At 39.8% G+C, this 23,106-nt stretch overlaps 7 protein-coding genes across 7 annotated transcripts; 4 read left to right on the forward strand and 3 right to left on the reverse strand. All coding sequences in view use genetic code 12, as the record gives it.

The window, feature by feature from the left end:
• Positions 1 to 304: 304 nt before the first annotated feature.
• On the reverse strand, positions 305 to 2,023 carry RTF1 (Rtf1p; the record flags this gene model as incomplete). Its single annotated transcript, XM_064918251.1, has 1 exon — positions 305 to 2,023. One exon carries the CDS (start codon positions 2,021 to 2,023, stop codon positions 305 to 307), a length of 1,719 nt encoding a protein of 572 aa, XP_064776423.1.
• A 3,376-nt stretch (positions 2,024 to 5,399) lies between these two features.
• On the reverse strand, positions 5,400 to 5,688 carry RPS28B (40S ribosomal protein eS28; the record flags this gene model as incomplete). The annotated part of the gene is made up of 2 exons (XM_064919553.1): positions 5,400 to 5,600; positions 5,686 to 5,688. 2 exons carry the CDS (start codon positions 5,686 to 5,688, stop codon positions 5,400 to 5,402), a joined length of 204 nt encoding a protein of 67 aa, XP_064776424.1.
• Positions 5,689 to 6,590: 902 nt separating this feature from the next.
• On the forward strand, positions 6,591 to 8,269 carry RJT20DRAFT_31140 (uncharacterized protein). Its single transcript, XM_064919651.1, has one exon. It carries the CDS (start codon positions 6,795 to 6,797, stop codon positions 8,196 to 8,198), a length of 1,404 nt encoding a protein of 467 aa, XP_064776425.1. The 5' UTR covers positions 6,591 to 6,794; the 3' UTR covers positions 8,199 to 8,269.
• Positions 8,270 to 8,960: 691 nt separating this feature from the next.
• On the forward strand, positions 8,961 to 11,555 carry GLN4 (glutamine--tRNA ligase). The gene has a single exon (XM_064916745.1). The coding sequence runs from the start codon at positions 9,015 to 9,017 to the stop codon at positions 11,424 to 11,426; it is 2,412 nt and encodes an 803-aa protein (XP_064776426.1). The 5' UTR covers positions 8,961 to 9,014; the 3' UTR covers positions 11,427 to 11,555.
• Positions 11,556 to 12,144: 589 nt separating this feature from the next.
• Positions 12,145 to 16,792, forward strand: RJT20DRAFT_126384 (uncharacterized protein; the record flags this gene model as incomplete). The annotated part of the gene is made up of 1 exon (XM_064916746.1): positions 12,145 to 16,792. A coding segment is annotated over exon 1 (458 nt), but the record flags the coding sequence as incomplete, so codon positions are not given.
• A 507-nt stretch (positions 16,793 to 17,299) lies between these two features.
• On the forward strand, positions 17,300 to 19,024 carry GAC1 (protein phosphatase regulator; the record flags this gene model as incomplete). Its single annotated transcript, XM_064921423.1, has 1 exon — positions 17,300 to 19,024. The coding sequence occupies one exon, from the start codon at positions 17,300 to 17,302 to the stop codon at positions 19,022 to 19,024; it is 1,725 nt and encodes a 574-aa protein (XP_064776428.1).
• A 2,615-nt stretch (positions 19,025 to 21,639) lies between these two features.
• Positions 21,640 to 23,055, reverse strand: THG1 (tRNA guanylyltransferase). The gene has a single exon (XM_064919652.1). It carries the CDS (start codon positions 22,734 to 22,736, stop codon positions 21,927 to 21,929), a length of 810 nt encoding a protein of 269 aa, XP_064776429.1. The 5' UTR covers positions 22,737 to 23,055; the 3' UTR covers positions 21,640 to 21,926.
• Positions 23,056 to 23,106: the final 51 nt, after the last annotated feature.

A 23,106-nucleotide genomic window follows, 5' to 3' on the forward strand; every position in this document is an offset into this window, starting at 1 on the left:
TAACTAGTGTAATCGAGTATCTTCATCTCCTGATTATCTATCATTTCTCCTTTTAGAAAAATACCAAATATATCTTCCTGAAGTTACAAGATAAGTAAGCAATCCCTATCTCCATTTAATTTCTCATTCACTACGCTCCATTCCACAATTAGTAATCATTAAGTGTTGTTGTAATGATAAGAAATATCTGATTATGGTAGTAATATACAATATACATTATATGCCAAGCAGAGAAGACATAGACGCCAATACTACCGATTCTTGTCTTCTCCTGCGAAGCTCCATGACTTTAGGAATTCAACTCCTAAATTTCAATCTCCACATCGAAGTCTATGCTTTTGATCAACTTGTCCATCTCTCCTAATTCTCTGTAGGTAGACTTGGCAATCTTTTCCTCTTGCTTGTTCTTCTCATCCAACAAATCCTGGTAGTTGGCTTTAGCATCATTCAATGCCTTTTCGTTCTCCTGATTAATCAAATCCTGGTAGAATATTCTGGTTGTTGTCTTCAATCTTGAGAATGGGTCACCTCCATCAGCTACTTGGATATTGTTTCTTGATTTGATCTCTGCCTTTCTAATATTAGTCAGATTCAATTTTCTGTTTCTTTCATTGACCTTGGACATACTGTTCAATTCAACGGAATTGTTTTGTGATTTAGTCTGGTTGATTAATATATTATCCAACTTCTTCAACTTGTCAATGATCTCACGGACTTTTTGTGGATTGGCTTGTTGCTTTGCAATCTTCAATTCGTCCATTAACCTGGACTTCCTTTTTACGGCATCATAACCTGTAATTTCGTCTTCTCTGACACCTTGTAACTTCTGTTTACGAGCTATCATCTCATTAACATCCTTATCACTAAGACCTCTGTTGAAGAAAACTTGCAATTGCTCATATTTATCGTTAACATCATCCAAGAAGTCTATCGTCTCGCCCGTTTTATCCAACTCCTTCAAATATCTGTCAAACTCCTCATGACTGATTGGCGAGTCAGAGAATATGCTGAGAGGAAACTCCTTTGTTTGTTTCTTATTTTGACTTACGACGAGGAATAAATCACATTTGAAATTGCCCAATTTGTAAGCTTTCGACGGTTTCGATTCCACATCAATGACTTTAACCAATCTGTACATCGGCTTTCTTGTTCTCTTGTCTATTCCCAAGTTAACTTTGGCGAAACAGTTCACAGCTGCTTCATTGAAGTCTGTATAGAAGCAATACTTGCTCAATTTCGATCTGCCCAATCTTATTTTATTAATATCTTCCAATTTGGCCAATTCAGTAGATCTTTTTGGCTTCGACTTACTGGCACCTCCCCAGGCAACTACACCGTCATCATAGTCGTCAGATTCTTCCTCTTCATCCTCTCCTCTGAGGTCATCATCAGACTCTTCTTCGTCTTCATCGTCTTCGTATTCGTCATACTTCCTGGTAGCTCTTTTAACCTTTTGCTCTCTCTGTTTTCTCAATTCACTCAATTTGTCACGTTTGGAACTTTGTTTAGAGCTGTCTTTTGTACGGTTGGAAGATCTCGATCCTTTGGCGCCCGGTGTACTAGCAGTTTTCAATTTCTTTTGTAACTTCATTCTTTGCTGCAAGTACTTCTTTTCATTATAGCGCTCCATCTCTTGTGTTCTATCGAACAAGATTTGTTCTCTTTGGATTTCGTCCATAGACTCCAATTCTTCACGGTCTTGTTCATTTTTGTACTTACCTTCTAATGGGTAAGGGTTGACCAAGTCATCTTCTTCTCCTTCTTCATCATCATCTTCTTCCTCTTCCTCTTCTTCATCCTCATCATCATCACCGGCGTCATCGTATGGCTCTAAGTCCGAAGTATCCACACGTCTTTTCTTAGCAAAGACCTCGTCATCATCATCATCTTCGTTGTCTTCGTCGTTGTCTCCGTCACCACCCTTGGATCTTTTCACTGGAGCAACGGCTTCATTTTCCGATTCCGATCCGAAATCATCATCTCCTCCGGCCAATGCCAACAAATCATCATCTAAATCAGACATTTTCCCAATTTAAACCTACTATAATCAGGTTTCCTAGCCGCCGTGGTCATGAACCAGAGATTTTCAAGCTTTTGATATTTCGAATTTTGATATTGGAACAAATGTCGCAATAGATGTCGCAGTATGTAGATAATGTCACTTTAGATGTTATGATGTTGAGCCTTTCCATTGGAAACTTAGGAGTGTACGTAGATATGTCATTGTCACTATTACTATTATTTGTCGTATAAGGCAGTAGACTCTGTTGATAAAGTTGCTGTGAACTATGGATGCTGTGAACTATGGATGCTATTAGTTATGGATGCTATGAGCTATGAATGTAGATACTATAAATTATGGATACTATAAAGTCCAAGCTATGGTATACGACTGTACTCGGAAGTCTATATATTGTTTTAATTTCTACAAATGGATCTGGTATTGTATATACTCTATTCTTTATACCCTTATATCATTTGTTAACTAGTCTCAATAATTGTATATATATTTCTACTCTCTATACTCAATATCCAATACTATAACCTTTTATGTGTTTAGTATAAAGAAGTTGCAACACAAAAAATATGAAAGCTTTGACCCTGAATTGGGAAACTGTCAGGTATCATAGGAAGCATGGTGAAGGGTATGTTCTTTTTTTTGTAATTGGTATTAATTACAGAGAAACACGCAACTCGTAATATCTCTTAAGATGTTAAGAGTAAATGGACTCCCTACCGATGACTTGCTTTGCTATACTACCAAAGAGAGATGGTATCATACTACTGAGTAGACCCATGCGCTTACGAGATCAAACACACATCTTATTTGATTTATAATAACAAAGAAAAAACTCGCCCTGTACTCAATTGAATAAAACAATTAAAAATTCACTCTTGAAGCCATTCGACAGATAGCGAATCTCTAACTTCCCCCAGGTTTTTGGTGGAGCAAAATCCCATTGAGATAGAGCTACTACATTGCCAGAAGGTTGCCTCGAGCAAAACCTCTACACGCGGGGTGTAACGGTCCAAATTGTCGTAATTCTCTCCTCTTCTAATATAAGCCATCTTTAGTTTGCGTTTCACGAGGTCACTCAACTTTGCGCTATGTCAACCGTAACAAACAGTTTTATAAAGATTCGAATATTTTCTGGAACTGCCATGTATAGGGGCAAAGAATTTGGTGGTCTAAAATATCCCCCAACCCCCCAACTATCTGTTGTATGTCGATATCCGCAAACAAGGCGGCGTATGCCTGGTCAAACGTAAATCCTTTCAAGCAGTTAAAATATTCCCACATTAAAATGTTCCAATCCCAGATTTGGATTGCTGCACACCGAAATTTGGATAATTCAATACCAATGGATTATTTGAAGTGGTCTTAAACCATTCTTCTAAGTACTACGAAATGAAAAAAAAACCGAGTTTCTGGACTTTTATTATTAATTATAAAGACTGTAAATCATACATTTAATTGTTTAGTGAAGGAGAGGATCTTGAATCTACATCGCTTGGGTAGATATGAAGATCTCTCCACAGCAATTCGAATGCGTCGTTATCCTTTAAATTATGCAGATATGACCTACATGATAAAAAATCTAGTGTCTTGAGTTTCTGGAGTTTCTGCCGTTTAGAATCTTCAAGTACACTGTCGTCACTCCACTTGCTTACCCCCTTGATGCGGGCATGATATAATTAGAAGTGGTTCCAAATTGTGACTCTGCATATACCGTTATTATCATGTATACGGAAAGTACATACTGCAAAAATTTAGAAGATTATCCTTATTTCTTAAGATATCCATAATATCTTATGGGCAAGGCCCAGGGTCCATCCGTATGCTTCTCTTATGCAACGGGATGGAATCTTCAGTTGTAAAGACGAGTAACTAATATTTCAAATAAGAAAGCTTAACTGGCTTTTGTTTTTGATATATACATTTCTTGCACGTAATTGAACTTAAACCGCAAGTGTAGATTGAGCACCGGTTACCCTGTTAGGTTAACTCTAATTTCACATCTTGCTTCTGTCATTCCTGGCAATGTAGTTATTATGAACACAGGGGCTCTCTCTGAAAGGGAAGTTTCGGTTTTTTTTTTTGCCTACGTCATGTAATGCTTATACTTACATATATTATTTCCCATTTGACCAGATTTGCATCAATTGCAAACTTCAGTGAGCTAGTAGCCTGGATTGTTGGGAGAAACCATCTCATGGTGTCAATACAAAGTATACTCCATGAATTCAGACCTCTCTGGCAGTGTAAATAATATCATCTTAAACAAAATCCAAATAATTATGGAATCTCGAAAATGCAGTGATTAAATAAGTCATTACGAACAAAAAAGTCACACAGCTCGGTTCTTCACCGAATGCAGTGCATTGCTTCATGTATTCATGCTAGAATCCATTTTTCAGTGCTAAAGATCGCTTCAAATTCGGAGCAGATTTAAGGACTCTTGTAAGATTTGGAGCAGAAGCAGGGAGGTAATAGATGGTCAGTGTTCATTAAGATTAAGATTAGCCGCGATACAGATACGTCTTTGAATTCATCTGACCCCCTACGTGAGCCATAATTATGATCTAATGTTGCACGAAGAGACTACATTCTTGCTTGGACCAGCTGTGCACGGATGTGTTAAACATTTGTCGTAGATGTATATGCTTGTCTGGTTAAATATAATAAAATTATCCTTCTGTACTATAGGATATGTGAACTGGATAATTCGCAACCATTTATCCTGAAACCACTCAAATCTATTACGCCATTTTCTTGCTCAGGATTTCAAATACTGGTCACCTGTTCAATATAAAGTTGGGTCAGCAATCTCGATTCTATCATTCATATTAAGAAGGACCTACCAGTTGGACATTTCAAGAAAATCAGTCAACCTGGTACGGCACCAGCATGACAAATCATATCTAGACATATAGCCCCCTACATAATGAAGTTTGAGAATGCTTGTGTTGCGGTATGGATGTTCACGTAATATATACTGCATATGCAGTGGTTGAGGGTTAGGGCTCTGAAAATGAAAACACACGTGATCAAATGTGACCGCAAAATTACTTGTCTACTGGCTACATGCTCCAACTGAGTTGTATAGTTTGCAACAACCCCACGATAAAAAGGTTTTTATGTATTAAAAAGCTTTAGTGGATAATGAGAAGGTGGATAGGATGACAATTAAATAATCAACTTGAGATTTACGGTCATTTTGGCTATGAACCCAAACTTGGAAAACCTCTAAAATGAAAAGAACCCCAGTTTTTCGTAATTTTTATAATATTAGATTGTAACAAACATGACGATAATAATGGTGTAGTAATATGTTCAACGTAGGCGTGGTATATTGGACTACTGTTGGAATCTTCAATAACTTTTCAAGATGACAGATTTAACGCAATCTTCTGGCTTCACGCTCAGACTCCATCAAGCACAAGATGTCGTTCTCTCTGACTGGGCCCTTGACGTTTCTGACAATGGTTCTGGAAGCGTCTTCCAAGAACTCGACTCTGACTTGGGTGACACCACCTCTGGAACCGGTTCTACCCAAGACCTTGATAACTTTAGCTAAAGTAACTGGAGTTTTAGTGTCCTACTACATGTTAGTACTACGCTCTTCAAAATCATCATTCCATATGGCATCATATCTTCCTCTATTTGGCCCCGATTTTACATACCATTTTTGTATAGTTGTTATATGTGGAGAGAAGAAGAAACCTATTAACTGATTGAAAAGAAAAATTTATGTATAGATTGAAAAAAAATTTTCCTACAGACAACCCCAATTGAAAGAGCTGCATATAACAATAGACTTGTCACGTGAGTATTTTGAAAAACTGATTGTGTCAGCGCACGACTTTGGATAATGATTGCTCACGCAACAAATGCACGTGATGGGTAAAGCGAAATTTCCACCTATGAGTTGAGAGGAGCCTTGCCTCAATACAAAGTAGTATCTGATGGAAAGAGACAAGCAAGGGATTCCTTTTCCATAGTCTATACAAGAGGTAGTAGTGACCTGGAATTATAATAGGGCTAGTTAATAACCGAAGAAATTGTTGCTAAGACAAGCAAGACGTCTAAATACGCAAGGCTGAGAGGCTGAAGTCATTTTATTCCCGAAAGGCTGCGAATGAGATATTCTCGGAGTTAATGCTTCTTAGTCTTTGGAAGCCCTTTATTCGGCGACTAGTTTCTTGGAACTCTTCGTAGGCGAGATCTGTGTTATCTACGGAATACCCACTGACTGAGTCGGATGCCACACAGCACTAAAGGTAAAATCTCCATTTCTTTCCGCAATTTCATTTTGTCTCGCTTCTTATCATGGGCCAGGAGCTGGAACTGCTGAAACCTGGCTCTAAAGGAGCAGTCTGCAGAGTATTGCCGCAAACCCTACGTACGTACGGTGGCCCCTATGCTACCTCTTCGCCTTCGGACGGACCACACTGCACCCACGGAAACCAAGATTTAACATCCGCGTAACACCTACCGAAGCAATCCTATTCTGGTTATCTCCGTGTTCCAGTCGCATTACCGGATTTGTTAGCGTATATATATATATATAGAGTAACGGTGAAGCGATTATTGTTGTCAGGTGTTGGTAGAATAGAGAATAGAGTAAAGTTGTTGGGAACAGGTTATTTGGGGTCTAGATAGTTATACAAGACTCGTGAAGCATTAAATTAAGAATTTGCTGTTTTTTCCCATCCTCTTTCACAGTTATTTTGTCCGTACTCATCGCAATCACTGATAGTCGCCTCGGCCTAACATATAAACCATACACGAGATGTCAGCAGAAACACAAGACGCTTCGTCCGTCCGTCCAAAAGTCAAGAAAAACGAGTTTGAAGACGGTAGAAAACGTGCTCCCTATACCTGGGGCGAGTCGTTGAAGGACTGGTTCAAACAGAGCTTCCAGGGAAGATACACTGACTCCCAAGTGGAAGAAAGACTCTTATCGCTGTTACCATTTTTTCCTGAGTCTGATGGCAAAAGAAGAGCACTGATTATTAACACCGAGATTGGTAATGGCCAGTATATCCATGAGTTATTCATAGAAAACATCGAGGAACCATTACCTAGTAGCAGAACACTGGGGGAACCAGAACCGACAAGGGATGTCGTTTTGATCCACGGATACGCTGCATCGTTGGGGTTGTTCATAGACAACTTCGACTCACTTTCGAGAATCCCGGGTATCAAGATTCATGCCATTGATTTGCTTGGGTTCGGATTCTCTTCGAGGCCTAAGTTTCCTACCTTCCCCGCCGACACAAAGCAGGAAATTTACAAGGTTGAAGATTGGTTCATAGATGCTATCGAAGAATGGAGAAAGAAGCGTAATATCAACAGATTCATGTTGTTGGGCCATTCTTTCGGTGGATATTTGAGTTGTGCATACGCTTTAAAGTACAACAAAAGTATCACGAACCCAGACACCAAGATCAGCTCTAACTTGATTGAAAAATTGGTATTAATCAGTCCTGTCGGCGTGGAAAGACACAAGAACTCTTTGTTGAAGAACAATTTGGAAACATATATTAGTAACGAGCAACAGAAATTGGAGAATTCACAGGCACCATCGATTTCAATCCAACAAGAGGTGTTGGCGGACCAGGAGGCGATTGTCCATAAATCCGGGGACAGAGCTCAGGAAGTGGAGGAAGAGAAACAAGAAGAAAGAACCAGAAGAAGAAAGATAATTGACTTCATGTGGGAGAAGAATTTCTCGCCCTTCTCTATTGTTCGTAATGCTGGTCCAGCAAAGTCTAAGATGATCTCTCTTTGGACTACACATAGATTCGCTCACACGTACTACCAGGATGTCCAGAGTTTCCAGAACATGCACGATTATATATATAGAGTATTCAATGCTAAGGGTTCTGGAGAATACGCTATTACCAGAATCTTGGCAGTTGGAGCCTTGGCTAAATTGCCATTATTGGACAGATGCCCAGAGAAGTTCGTGAAAATGGGCTTGCCAACTTTATGGATGTATGGAGACAAGGATTGGATGAATGACGAGGCTGGATTGCAAATGACCAACGATATCAACGATATCTCCATGAAGGAAATTGGCAAGAAGATGGCTTCATTCAAAATTCTCCCAAACTCGGGACACCATCTTTATTTGGACAACCCGCCAGCATTTGCCAAGGAAGTTTTCAAGTTTCTAGGCTATAAGCGTTGAAAATGACGTTTGTTAATAATACAATTGTATATAGTAAATAGGTATCCGGAATAGATGATAATAGGTAGAGGTGTGATTACGAAGTGTAGCTTTCACAAGGGGGATATGTGGAAATGTGGGAGAATTTTGTTTGAAAATGAAGCTAGAATATGGGTTTAAGTATTGTAGTTTTGTACTTAAAATCTGGAGTCATATAATTTTGCAATTTCTTTGCTATTTTACAATAAAATGAAACATTTAGTAAAATCAAAGACGATGGTATTAATTCCAACATATATAACTTTTTTTTTAAAAAAATACCAAATCTTTGGAAGCACCTTTCAAACCCTCCCAAAAAACCAGAACGCAGTCTATATTTTCCAAATTATGAGTCACACATAGCTGTTACCGTTACCTTTGTCTCCTCCATTTCCAAGCATAATCAAAAAGATGTTGCAAAATCATGATCGCTATAACTGGAGTCAATATACAGGAACTTACATCATCCAAGGGCTTTCAGTTCATTGGTTTATTGATGAATAGAGTCAATACATCTGTTAACTTTGAGTTGTTTTTTTAAGTGAAAATCTCATTATCAATATCATTATACTACTTAGATACCAGAAATCTATTTTAATACCATAATCTAGAACCATTACCTGTGTTTTACTGCCCATTCTATCCCACTCCATATATCACGTGACCAAAATAAAAATCGTTATATACACACCTCAACTGACTCAACCAAAATTTTTCTAACAGCAATTTTCATGACACATTTTAAGAGAATAGAGTCTGCAACAACAGCAATTCTTAAGTATTCCAAAGTCAAAAAAGATGTCACTGGAAGACGAATTGGTGGCGCTTTTTAGTGCTGTAGGTTTGTCGGAAAAGAAAACACTGGAAATCGTGAAAAACAAGAAGGTATCTCAGTCTCTCTATACAATTCTCCATGACGAAGGTCATATTACTGATAAGGTAGAAGATGAGAAAAAATTGTCGCTTTTGCACCAATTAGCCGTAGATTCGAGTAAGTCAGCACATGTAGCCAACCGTGAGTTGATCACCGCAGCCATTTTGGATGGAAGAATCAAGACGACTTTACAAATCAGTGAAGCCGTGAAGTTCATCGGTAGTACTTCTGAAGGCGAGAAGGTGTCTATTGACGAATTGAACGATGCTGCCGGTGTAGGAATGGAAGTATCGGAAGCGGATGTGAAAACTGAAATCTCCAACTGGATAAACCTTAACAAGGACGAAGTTGAAGAAAAAAGATATTCTATGATTCCAAAGGTATTAGGAGAAGTAAGGAAGTTGCCATCTTTGAAATGGGCTTCCCCTAGCTTGTTCAAGCCTATAATTGACCAATTGTTCTTGGAACGTTTAGGGCCAAAGGATGAGCGTGATGTAGTTAAGAAGGAAAAGAAGAAGCCTGCTGCTTCCAAAGAAAAGAGCAAAGACAAAGAAGTCAAGGTTGAAAAAGAGAGATCGATGTTCAGCGAAGGTTTCTTGGGAGACTTGCACAAACCAGGTGAGCAGCCTCAAATGTACCCTGAGTTGATCAAAGAGCACTTAGCATTTACCAAGGGAAAAGTATTCACTCGTTTCCCACCAGAACCAAACGGATTCTTGCACATTGGGCACTCCAAGGCCATTATGGTCAACTTTGGATATGCCAAATTCCACGATGGTGTCTGTTACTTGCGTTTTGACGACACTAACCCAGAAGCTGAAGAAGAAGTCTACTTCAATTCTATTAAGGATATGATCGACTGGTTGGGTTTCGAACCATGGAAGATTACCTATTCTTCAGACTATTTCGATGAATTATATACTCTTGCTGAGAAGTTAATCGAAATTGGAAAGGCTTATGTGTGCCACTGTACCCCCGAGGAAGTTAAAGCTTGCCGTGGTATGAAGCCCGATGGTACATTGGGTGGAGAAAGAAGCGCATGTGTCCACCGTAGTAAGTCGGTCGAGCAGAATTTAGAAGAGTTCCGTAAGATGAAGGCTGGTGGATTCGGTGTTGGTGAAGCCACACTCAGAATGAAGCAAGATTTAGAATCTCCATCTCCTCAGATGTGGGACTTGGTTGCTTACAGAGTTTTGAACACCCCTCACCACCGTACCGGTGACAAATGGAAGATCTACCCTACATATGACTTTACCCACTGTTTGGTCGATTCTTTCGAGAACATAAGTCATTCACTTTGTACTACCGAGTTCCGTCTCTCCCGTGAATCTTACGAGTGGTTATGTGATGTCTTGCACGTTTACAGACCAGCACAGAGAGAATACGGTCGTTTGAACATCACTGGAACCATCATGTCCAAGAGAAAGATTGCTAAATTAGTCAATGAAAATTACGTGAGAGGATGGGATGACCCAAGATTGTATACATTAGAAGGTATTAGACGTCGTGGTGTTCCTCCAGGAGCCATTTTGTCTTTCATAAACACCTTGGGTGTCACTACATCCACTACCAACATCCAAGTTGTCAGATTTGAAAGTGCCGTGAGAGGATTCTTGGACCAAACCACGGCCCGTTTAATGATGGTCTTAAAGCCAGTAGAAGTCATAGTGGACAATGTCGAAGAGGATTTCGAAGAAGTTATTGAAATTCCATACAAGCCAGGTAAAGGTGGTGAAGATTTCGGCTCTCGTAAGATAAAATTCGGTAAGAGAGTCTTCATTGACAGATCTGATGTCCGCGAAGAAGAGGCTGATAAGGACTACTTCAGATTAGCACCTGGTCAACCAGTTGGTTTAATGAAGGTGCCATTTAACATCAGCTTCAAATCCGTCGAGAAGGACTCCAACGGCAACATTACCAAGGTTCATGTCAACTACGACAACGAAGGTGCTGCTAAGAAGCCTAAAACATTCATTCACTGGGTTCCTAAGGCTGATGCCATTCACGTTAAGCAAGTCAGAATTTATAACCAATTATTCAATTCAGAGAACCCATCAGCCCATCCAGATGGATACTTGAAGGACATTAACCCCCATTCTGAGGAGATTATTGAAGGTGCCGTGATTGAGCCTTCATTCAGAGAGGTTGTTGCTAAATCGCCTTGGAATGTCGAGATTCCAGGCAGTGATTTCAACATCAAGGAGAAGAAGGGTAACAATACTGTGAGATTCCAAGCTTTGCGTGAAGGCTATTTCTGCGAGGACAAGGACTCTACAGATAATGAAGTGATTTTAAATAGAATTGTCACATTGAAGGAGGATTCTGCTAAGAAGTAAATCGTCTGGTAGATCTCTTGTCTATGGCAGATTATGTCAATCACTAGCATTGTAAGATTTAGAAATATTAGTCACATTAAGTAAATAATTCACAAACGTTTCATAGCATAATTTAAACAGCTGCGTACTTTTACTCATCAGGGCCAGGTATGCCTGTAACAATGAACCTTAGTCTTTGGTTCTTCTAACTTTTCTTCGGCAATTGCACACCAGTCTATTGATCACATGGCTATTGAAGTTATTCCAACGTCGAATGGACTATCAGGACATGTCCTTATAGTCTATCATAACCTTAGAGTTTGTTAGCCATTGCGATATTCAACCAGGAACGCACGGCAAAGCTTCGAGATTGGCTGCGAAAACGAAGATTGTGACAACGAGTACATATGTGTCCCACCTGGAAAGATATGTAATGAATGCGATTACGAACCACCTTATCATTCAACTCTATGTATCTGGATAGAAGAGAATTCCCAAAGAGGTGGAGCTTGCCTTTACTGCTTAGGTTTTGGGTTCGTACATTCTTTTAAGTAGTAGTATATGCCACTTACTATAGGGACTTCGATATCGCCCAAGCTAGAAAAAGAACATGGACATGTAAACAACATTGGTCCTTGAAACTAATAAAAAAGATTCTAATCATGTTTCAAGTATTTTTAAGGTGAATCCTCCCTGAATACACGGTTATAGGAATCTTCTAATTCTACACATGCTCTTAGCTCCCTTCAGATATTTTGATTAAGATGAATGTTAAAAAGTGAGATCCTTTTCAATATAATCACAAGAGAATTAAGAATCCAAAATTTGTAAGTACGCTTATCAAGAGTGTCGTTGAAAGACGGTTGATTCCAAAGAAGTATCCAGAGAAAATGCCCACGTAGAGTCAAAGGTTTTCTTTTTGTGCCTCATGGTGTTCCATTGATCTGAATTGAAAACTTAATGCCTCTATCCTTCGAAGTCGGAAGGATCCAGCTTTATTCCCAGTCGCTTTTAATCCTTTGATATATTCAAGTTACTAACTTGAGAAGAAACATCATAGAGGCCCCAATACCTAGAATTGGTTCATCCACTTCGTGATATGCACACATTCTTCTAGTTATGACAAAGCACTTACATATAAAAATTTAGAATAATTTTCTCGAGATAACCTGATGACATCTGAAGATGTAGTTGAATTAACTCATGAAATTTTCAATCATCAAGAAAGCAGAAAATATGCATAATATTGTGAGTTGCAAAGGAGTTGCAATAGAAGCAGAGCTAGCTGAAAAAGAGCTGTTTGACTCTATATAGTCATTGGGGCAAAAATCACCGAGTCAAAAGTTACACCTCTTGATGATAGGAGTCTCTGTTATCATTATTGATGACCTTCTTCCGTGAGTTTTCTTTAAGTTGGCCAGACTACTCATACATCCCGTAGAAAAAGAAGGTTATTTTGAAGATTAACTTCGGATGTATGGTGGTACCAGGTGCACAAACCATGGAATACTTAACCAACGGGGACTCCAACTCAACTCAAATAAACACATCGAATTTATGCCATCTGAGTACACGCAGACTTTTGAATGGACTAGGTTCTACCGATAGCAGGATGGCCAGTCTCAAGACTCTTTCCGTGGCCCACGAAATTGAATACGGCTCATTGTAATAATGGAAAATCTTGTTTTAAATTTCTTTACATTTCTTTATACATATCTTTGTTTAGTTCCTATTATGGAAATAGCAAGCAGTAGCCCCTATGTCCATATACTCGATGTGTTGTTTTGTGGGGGAGGAGACTTTTAACCACCCCTGGTTACAACCCCTGGTTGTAATGGCACAGCTCCACATATTGGGGTGGTCTCGTCTAGGCCACTCGTCTAAAGTCCAATAGTAAGTCGTAAATGTAATTTCCAGTCTGTGGGGTGATAACCAGCCCCTAACTACCACAGACTCAGGTCAATAATTCGTAAAACCTAGCGACCTTGGATGGCTTGGGGTATGTTTACTAGATAATACTCCGAGTTTGGGACGTAGCATGCTTTATTTGTGGGGAAACGTGTTAGCGTATTTTATACAAACATTGTTTGTTCATTGTAGTTCTGGCATACCGCTAGAGTTAAAGTACGCCTCGATAAGGTTTGGGTATATGTGGAGAGAAAAATACCGGAGGTTCATAACTCTGAAATAAGTAAAAGGTTTTCCAGGCGAACCCTGAAATTAACACACTGATTAGATAAAGCATTGTGTGTGAAAACTACTGCATTTTACACGATGTGGAGTACGTATTCACCACAAGTGGAAGCTGGCTGCAATTTTAGACATGTTTCTGGTAGAAGAGGGGTGCTGTTATGAGGGGTACCAAGGGGTTGAGCTGCAGAACAAGCAGAGGGTGGGGGTGATTGCGGGGACTCAAAAATATTTCACTGCGGCTTGGTTACTTACCATACAGTACATCAAGGAAGCATCGAACAAAATATCCACTAGGTTAGGTGTGTATCTAGTCTAAATAATATGGTACTGCGCGCAAATCGAATCTCAAGCTCTAAATTTAGATGAAGTCCGATGATGGATATGTGAAGTAGGGTGTATAAATACGAACGTACAGGAGAGACATCACCTATGGGTGCATAGGAATGTTGATGCTTTCATCTGTGGAATGTAATGGAGATGTATATCTTATCGTAAACCAAACATCAATTGCTATCTGCTGCACCATAGCACGGCGAAGTTATTCATTACCCGCAGAAAACCCACACACCATGCATCGATCTAGCCGGGGGCCATTCTTCGTAAACAAACCATATTTTTCTGACATTCCGGCAATCAAATTAGTATTTTACAAGATTTTATTGTCAGGAACCTTTTGTTGGGCCATAACCTAAATTTGTACGACACCAGCCTGAGGACTCATAGTCATAGTAGTTAAAATTGAGGGTTGAGTGGCTGTATACAGGCCTGGATTGTCCCGAATAGTCAATTGAAGGACAAATCCATGCGAAAGAAACACCTCATAAAAAAGGTATTATTATATTTTGTCGTGCATTAGGTTGTGGAAATCTCCCTCATACAGTCGGATAAAAAATATCTTTCAAAACAAGGGATGAGGTTAACATAAAAAGAAATTGCACTACCAAAGTGGAAAAAATAACTGATAAAAAATTTTACGTGTCTCAAAATCAGCTTACAGAATAATCAGATTGTAGATGAAGGTGTACATTGATTGAAAGAGGCCCTGGCGATCGAAGGAAAGGGTAGGGACAACGAAGATGTAACATCGGTGGTGGCGGGATGTTTCAGAAATGCAAAGGAAAAGAGTCATACAAAAGTGCTTCAAATGTGGTTGTGGAGACATTCCAACGGAGGTGGTACTGTGGTGGCCCTAATTTGAGTTACTAAAATAGCAAATTGCTCCACTAGTTTTCAAGAGAGAGAGAGCCAGATTACCTGAAAGTAAGGAGTTTTGCTGACACTCTCATGCCGATGGGGGTTTTAAGATGAATTATGAATCCATTGTATAGCATTCTTAGGACCTTTGTAAAGGTTAAGGTGCATAGATCATCCTAAATATTATTACGGTATATTATTAGAGTTAATATTTTTTAGATATGTCTATGACGTATTATAGGATTGCTCCAAGACAAAAAAAACCTTTGCGATACTACCACCAGGAAATTGTGTTGTGGGCCTATACTAGTCATGACAAGATCTCAATCTGTGGGCAGCTTTAGCGAAGTTTATGCAAATGGTGTTAACTCTATGGTATCCTACATGACTATCCAAGTCCGTAAACCAGATAAGCAATGCGACATCTCTGTATCTGCATCGCGAAATACGTGCCATAAGGAGATGTCGAAAAAGTCAAAATGATTGTCGCGTTCTCATCTCCCAGCACTTCCGCTGTGTGCTGGCATTGAGCCGGTGCCAACTTAAAACAGAGCAAAATATCAACCGATACGGCGGTTTTCTCGTTAATAGCTCAGGAATTGTATGTGACAAACCATATTTTATAACTAAACTATGTAACATCATCTCGTTATTATGGGGAAACAGAACCACTAGCTGTCCTATTCCATCATCTGAACGACATTCAAAATAATAAAAAAGGGATGAATAATGGGAGCAGCATAAGCATTATTCCTGCACACATACGAAGAACAAAACTAGGAAAAATGCCTCTTTTAAGAAAAAGTCGCGTATGTATGTAATTTAATCTCTTCCACACGTATAGAATGAAATGGAGTAGGGGGAAATAGAGGGGTATGCAGATGAAATAGCCCTTGTTGCGGAACCGGGCTACTCTCAACCATGCCAGGCAGGTAAATGTTTACACTACGGTGTTACCCCAACAGATGGGACCAAGGGCCACAAGACGAAGCCTAATGGCCACACGAATGCTAAGGCCTTTTTGCTTGCACTTGTTATCTCTAAAGAATTTCCCGATTGAGGTTCGCAGCAATATTTTTTCACACATACTAAAAGCTTAAAATACCACATTTCCCGCCCGTACCACCCACTCCGGAGTTGTGCGACATTGTTGGAAATCTCCTGGCCGGTTTATGAGCTGTTGGGCACCTTAGCCGCTTTGAACCAGTGCAAGCCTAGATACTCTCTGTTTATCACATTTGACAAGTGGAAACGGTTAGCGCCTGGGGTCGGGCTTGCTCCAGAGGGATCGTACCCAAGACGTTTCAAACGCACATATGCGAAGCACTACTGCCATCACACTTTTCCGGTCTCGTTTCCCTGCTGGCATTACATCCATACCTCCCTACCAGAGATGCCCAAAGATGAGCCGATCGTGGGCGAGCCCGCGACATCCCAAAAATTACCTCGCAGCACGCACACCAAAATATTCCCTAACCCATGCATGACAGCATCCTCTTCCAAAAAAGAAAAAAAAACATCGCCGCCGGCCACAGATGTTGCTTGCACTGGTGCCCCAATAATAATCATCATCTTTCTCACTCACTGCCCACCTTTCTTCTCCCCTTGCCTCTCTCTCACTCTCACTCACTCTCTCTCCGATATACGCACACGCCGAGAAATATTTGCTTCTAAAATGTCTCTCCTCTCACTATTATCTCAAGAACTCAAGCTATTATTAATATTGTTTTTTTTTTTTCCCTCCTTTACGCACCCAGTCCTACTTCCTCCCTGCCTCTTCTTCTTTTCTCTGTTCCTTCCTTCTTTCTTCTCCTCCCTCTCACCATATTATTCCTCAACTCACCGCACTGATTATTAATTTTTCTTTACACAATCTTCCCAAAATTATCTCCTCCCACCTTAATCTTTTTATTTTTTTTATTTTCTTCTGCTCACATCCTTTTATTTTTTTTCTCAATTACACTATCCATCATACCATTTTCTAAATCACTCCTTAAATTCCACTTGCTTATATATAGAGACATATCTGCCGTGAAATAAATTTTGGTGATAAGTGTACCTTTATTATTGATGACGGTCTAGCGGTAACCACCACCTCAGTCAACTACTTTGTACTTTGCACCTTGCACCTTTGCATACTGGATAGCAACTATATACTTTGGGAGGAGTATATACGGCGCTTAGCATTCTGGTCATTCTTATCTTCATACACTTCATAACCACACACACTAAAAAAGCATCACTGTAATCCTAACAACAGCGCTACACATCAAGCCTGAATATCATTACTACTGTTGTATCACTATCACTACCACTCTGCATCGAACACTGTACACTATAGCATAACCCACCCATTACACCATTACTACCATTTTTTTAACACCCATAATTCACGGTTTTAATCATAATATCCATTTTTCATATTAGTCATTAACAACCACAGTTACCACTAAGATCTCGTCTATCAATCCCCCCTATCACATAATAATCACAGCTGACCTCATAAAATGTCTATCACATCAACTACTACTACCACAACAAGGCAAGTGCCTAGCAACAATGAAAACGTGGATTTGTCATCTTCGGCGGCTAACACATCAAACCTTTCACAGCCAACGCCTTTGACTTTCAACAACCTCGTCATGAACAACTCCATGTACAATTCATCGTCCGTATCTTCATCAGATTCTATCGATACCGACTCTTCTGTGCTGACCATCAAATTATCATCTCCATCGCCAAAACCAGTCACTCATTCATTCCCAAACTACTACCAACCACTCACAAAGCAACAGATAGCCGCCATGAAGGCACTGGCTTCGCTTAACAGCCAAAGCTCCGTCCTGACACAGGAAAGAAACCAACCTCCTTCACTTGTACGCAAAAAGTCTGGTGAATTAGTAAAGTCGTCGCTCAAACTTCCTGGTTTACTCCAGAAGTCTCTTCTGACATCCCACTTGGGAAACAGATCTAAATCTGTTCGTTTTGCATCCAGACTCACAAACATCAAGATGTTCGATGGAATGGACTCACCTAGCACAGTTTCTACTTCGGATAACACCCCTATCCACTCTCCACAGTCCAATGACTTCCTCGACGATGACGATGAGTATGATTTCTTACATAACCATACACACAGCCATAGAAGAAAGGATTACTTCCACTGGAACTGGAATGGAGACTTTGAGAACGGCGATTTGACATCTGACACTTCTTCTGAAGATGAAGACGAAGCCTGGGCAGCAACCGTAACTTCTTCTAGAAGAACCTCTGCTGTTCACACCAAGCACAGAGAATATAGAGTCACTTCACACAACATTCCAATGGGCCAACCACAATCTAAGAACGTCTACTTGAAGAGCATTAACTTACTCAAGGATGACAACGGATACTTATTTGGTCTCATTAATGTCAGAAATATGGCATTTGAGAAGGATCTTATGATCAAGCTTACTTTGAACAATTGGGAGACCAACATCAACCTCGGTGGCTCAGTTGTGTCTTACAACAGACCTTTACCAAACAACTTTGACCAATTCAAGTTCCGTATACTGATGTCGGATCTTCTCAAGGGTAAGCCAGACAGTCTCGAAATTCAACTTTGTATTAAGTACACTGTCAACCACAACGAAGTCTACTGGGATAATAACAACAATAATAACTACAAGATTAAGATTAAGGCCATTCTGGGTATTAAGTCGTACACTTACAAGAAGGAGGAAGACGAGTTCCCACAATTCAACGAGTTGATCACGAAGTTAATAAAGTTCCAAGCAAGTGGAAATGCAGGTGTTTCCAGCGCTACAACAGCTACTGTAAACAACGGAGCAAAGAAGTCCATCAACTCCAGATATAATCTTGACGATGAGCACGAAGTCTCAGCCAAGCCAAGATCCATCTCTGTAGCTCCTCCAAAGCTTACAAGACCACCTCTTTTGAAGCATTCATTTTCTTCGTCTGACATTAACACCACCACACCACATAGATACTCACAGTCATACAAAGCTAAGCATCAAATGCAAAGCAATTCGGCTGCCAATTCAACTCCTTTAGTCCAACAGCGTGCAGACTTTAATTCACTCAGCTACACTGACTTGATCAACAACTATTGTTTCTCCAACGGTGCTGACGCCAAGAAGGTTGGTTCCCAAGTTATGCCAGAGGTTCCTATTAGCTGCTCACCATCGCCAGCTTCGACATTCCATTCCTTTAGCGATTCGATTCACATCTAGGTGAAGATTCGTCAATTATTTACAACTGGGTTGTTCTGAATGTTATTCAATTCATATAATTGGATTTTGATTATGTGACCGTGCTACAATTTTCTAAGCACCACAGTGAGCATATTGATTGTACAATAGAGAGAACTACATCTTTCAATATGCCTTATTTATCTATCAATAATTTATCATCTTTCTATTTGATTCGTCTATTTATTTCTGCTTTGCTTTTGCTTTAGTTCTATTTATTTGCTTTTAATGGGTTTGTCTAATATACATAATACATTGTACAATACAGTTGAAATTTCGTAGACGTTAGAGTTTTAGAAGAAGTTAACGAGGATTTAGCTACCGACATTAAGTGATATTGCAAAGTAACGAGTTTACAGTAATGGCGGAATTTTCAAGTTACAGTCACACGGATATAGTTACTAAACTACTGATTTTATTTTGTTGATTGTGTTGAAGGCATAATAACTAATATGACAGTGGCTTATTCCGGTGGATTGAGCGCTTCCACGAAAATTCAGGTCAGCATCCGTACCCGCCACAACCTTTACACCCCATCTTACTAATAATGGCATGAGTCGGTATTATACTTCCTTTGACAACCTTAAAGTGTATTCTTCCATACCCGTTAGCCTTTATGAAACATCACCGATTCGCTATCCTGATAAGCCAAACTGAAATCCATCTGATACGGACACTCCCGAAGATCGGGCACCCTGAAAAACCCCCTAGGGCTCATGGAGTGATATTGTGACATAATCTGTGGCTTCCGGCAAGTGCCTTGCTGATCTACAACTTGAATCTTTCTACATCTATGCTAACTCTCAACTCTATAGACGTGGGTACCTTCGTGTCCACTGCCACCTCGCCGAATAAAGATGAAATTTTTCACTCATCTCACTGAAGAGGGGTTACCCCCCATCAATATCTATTAGTTGGGTTGTTTATGGCCAAAAAAAATCCTATCTGCATGGCGGCTATTATCCACACTGTGAACCTAAAATGTGAGATGCACAATGAATAATGAATAAGTCAACTATACCCATGGCATGCCCATAACAAAGCCATTCACACCATTTCCCAAGTAGCCCCTTACAAGAATTAAAATTAGACAAGTTTATGTTCCTTCAATGATAGTAGAGGGGCATGGGCAAATATTTTAAAGCCGCTCTCGCGAGAAAAGGACGGCCCCTCTCGTAAGCAGAGAAGAAAGCGACATTGAAATTGACAATTTGAAATTAAGGTTTAGACGGAGGTGTGGGTACAATATTTTCTAGATAATGGCCCGAGCGACATTTCTAATCAAATGGTTCAAGTTGCCACGAGTACCGCCTGCAAGATGATAAGCATACCCCTATCCTAAATTTCAGAGTTCTTACGCCTTCGAATTCAGAGCCCTTGAATGTATGGTCACTAAAGGTCTCTTTAGCGAAATCAAATAAAGGCGTTGTCCCTCAAGGACCCTCTTTGACCCAAACTATTTTGCCTACCTTCACATTATTTCTTTTCTTTTCGTTAAATGTGTGAATTGTTGGTGCACGCGTTACGCAGGACTATAGGGAGCCAATATAGGCTTTTTTATTTTTAGGTACCTTCAATCATCCCGAAATTGCAGCCATTTCCCTGGAGACGAACCAGTGTGTTGATACGACAATGATGGGGTACCAGTGGGGTATGGGGACTAGCGAGCTGCATTTGGGGTGTGATGATGCTTCGAGAAAGTGTCGTCACTCTAGCAGCATAGGGTCTCTTCAGGGCTCTTGTACTACCAGATAAGCATTAGCTTTAGCACCACTTAACTTTTTGTACGTGATCATCGAGGTAAACAAAGTTTTTCCTTCAACAGTCAACATTTTAGGTTGCTTTTTGTATTGACGCCTGCCCATGCCAGTCGCCGTAAGCGATGAGTGTATCTTCTGTGACTAATGCAGAAGGTCTATGCACAAGGGATTAAATCAACTACAGGCTGTGCACCAAACCACTTAGCCGCGATTCTCAACTAACAGTATGAAGAACGCAATCCGAGCCCTGACCACAGTTGAATATCTGATCCTTTCAGTTGTACGCGACATTGTTATATTGTTGGGGAATCAGTTCTTGTTTTAGCAAAGGTTAGGTCTTGACTACCAAGAGAATTTATCTGACTTAATGTTCGGCTATAAAATTAAATGTGTTAACGCATAAAACTATTGGCACATATTTTATCAAAAAGATGTGCGTACAATAATTCACATTCGAAACTCCTTGATTATTATCCAAGAAGTACTTCAAATTATTTAAGCCCACATTTTGGGGTATACTCCTCAGTATTGTAGTATTTACACAGATCATTGCCTGTTAAATTACAAATCAACGGAAGCACATATGAGGATTGCATGATAATACAATAATATAATACTCTAAATAATATTAAAGTTCAACAAACTATACCAACAACAAGTTATATAATACGAATTTGATGCGCAGTTATTATCTAGAGTTTGCATACTCAATAACACCATCCTCTATACAATGTTTGGATATCAATTTGCAACTTGCCCTGGTCATAAATTCGTTGTACACTTCCTACAAGTATAATTCGGTTGGTTAAGCCTGCGAGATTTATGAGACCGAATAGTGGTAATCCTCCGAGTTTTATTATCTAAGGAGAAAGGGCGGCTTTGTTAGGAGATGAAATTATTTGTAGTTCTCCGGTTCAGGGCGTACAGACTTCCCGTGTAGCAGAATCACATTTGGGCGTATAATAGACATTTTCAAGAAATTTTAACGGAAGATCTTCGTGGATGTTTACCTCCGTCTTACCATTTTGCCAAGTCGCTATTATATTCTATCAGATAAACTGGCCATGATTCTTTCATCCCTTTTCTCATACTGTCTAATACGTCTGTAATAATATCAACTGAATTCAAAGAGATAGCCATGGGCGTGAAGTCCAGAAGTTTTCGTTTGTTATCAAATCTTCATGATATGTCTTGATCTCAGCTTTCTTTCTTTTCTTTTCTATACGTTGCTTCTGTCTGCTGGATAATTCAGACTCGTTCACTTCAGACTCCTCTTGGGTCATCTCCCTCATGAGAATGGTTCCCTTCTTGAAGATCTCTGGCTCGTTATTGTAATTAATACCAAATTGCAGAAACAAGATCTCGTTCTTATCGCTAGCAACTGTTCCGATTAGCTTATTCTCAGCTTCTTTTGGGGTCATTCCTCCTTTCAGTACAAGAGTCCAAAAGGTCGTATTATACAAGTTATTAATGTGGCAATCGACTTGTCTCCAGCTGAAGTAGTCTCTAATGAGACTGAAGTTGGGATATGTTACTGCTCTGGCGTCGAAGTTCGGCAATCTGCTCTGTTTTAATGGTTTCTCGGGGAATTCTTCATTCCAGTAGTAGTAGTAATTGGTCAGGATCAGCAGCGCAAACATTGTAATCAACTTCATCTCCCGTCGTTCGTAGAGTGAACACTGTTTGCGTAGTAAGAATGAATACTCATCGGAGTCCCCATAAGCCATGAGCACATCACTGAATTGAGACATTACGGCCTGAGCGGCTCGGTTCATCACCTGAAGGGCACGGAGATCATTCGGTTTGTCGAACTTGTACTCTTCACTGAATTTATGGAACCCTTTTCCGTCCACTCGTATCACTATATAGGTATCTGGCAAGAGATGGTGCTCACGCTCGAATTGTTTTACGTATTCGAAGCGGGAATTGGCCATTGATGTGGTTATTGAGAATTCGCTGTGGATTTTGCTTCCCAATGAGGAGACGAATTGTTTACACGGGGAACTAGCTCCGAATCTTTACTATTCAAGCTATTGTATCTTACTTCATCGTCCATAGTGAAGACTTCATTAAATGTAAAAGAACCATTTTGATAGTGACGTCACGTGATATACTCATCGTCATCGGACCAAAAAATATTAAAAAATATTAAATAATATGAATATGTCTGCTTATGTCATCCGTGGGATTCCTGATTTGGAGGTTTATGTGTTGGGTGCAGGTATCGATAGGAGTATAACGAAGGGTTCATCAAATGTATATGAAGATAAGGGTGGAGAGAGATGGGAAGACAGGAGAGGAAAG

The sequence above is a fragment of the Scheffersomyces xylosifermentans genome (assembly GCF_036884685.1).
Source record: "Scheffersomyces xylosifermentans strain CBS 12540 chromosome Unknown RJT20scaffold_2, whole genome shotgun sequence".
Lineage (NCBI taxonomy): Eukaryota > Fungi > Ascomycota > Pichiomycetes > Serinales > Debaryomycetaceae > Scheffersomyces > Scheffersomyces xylosifermentans.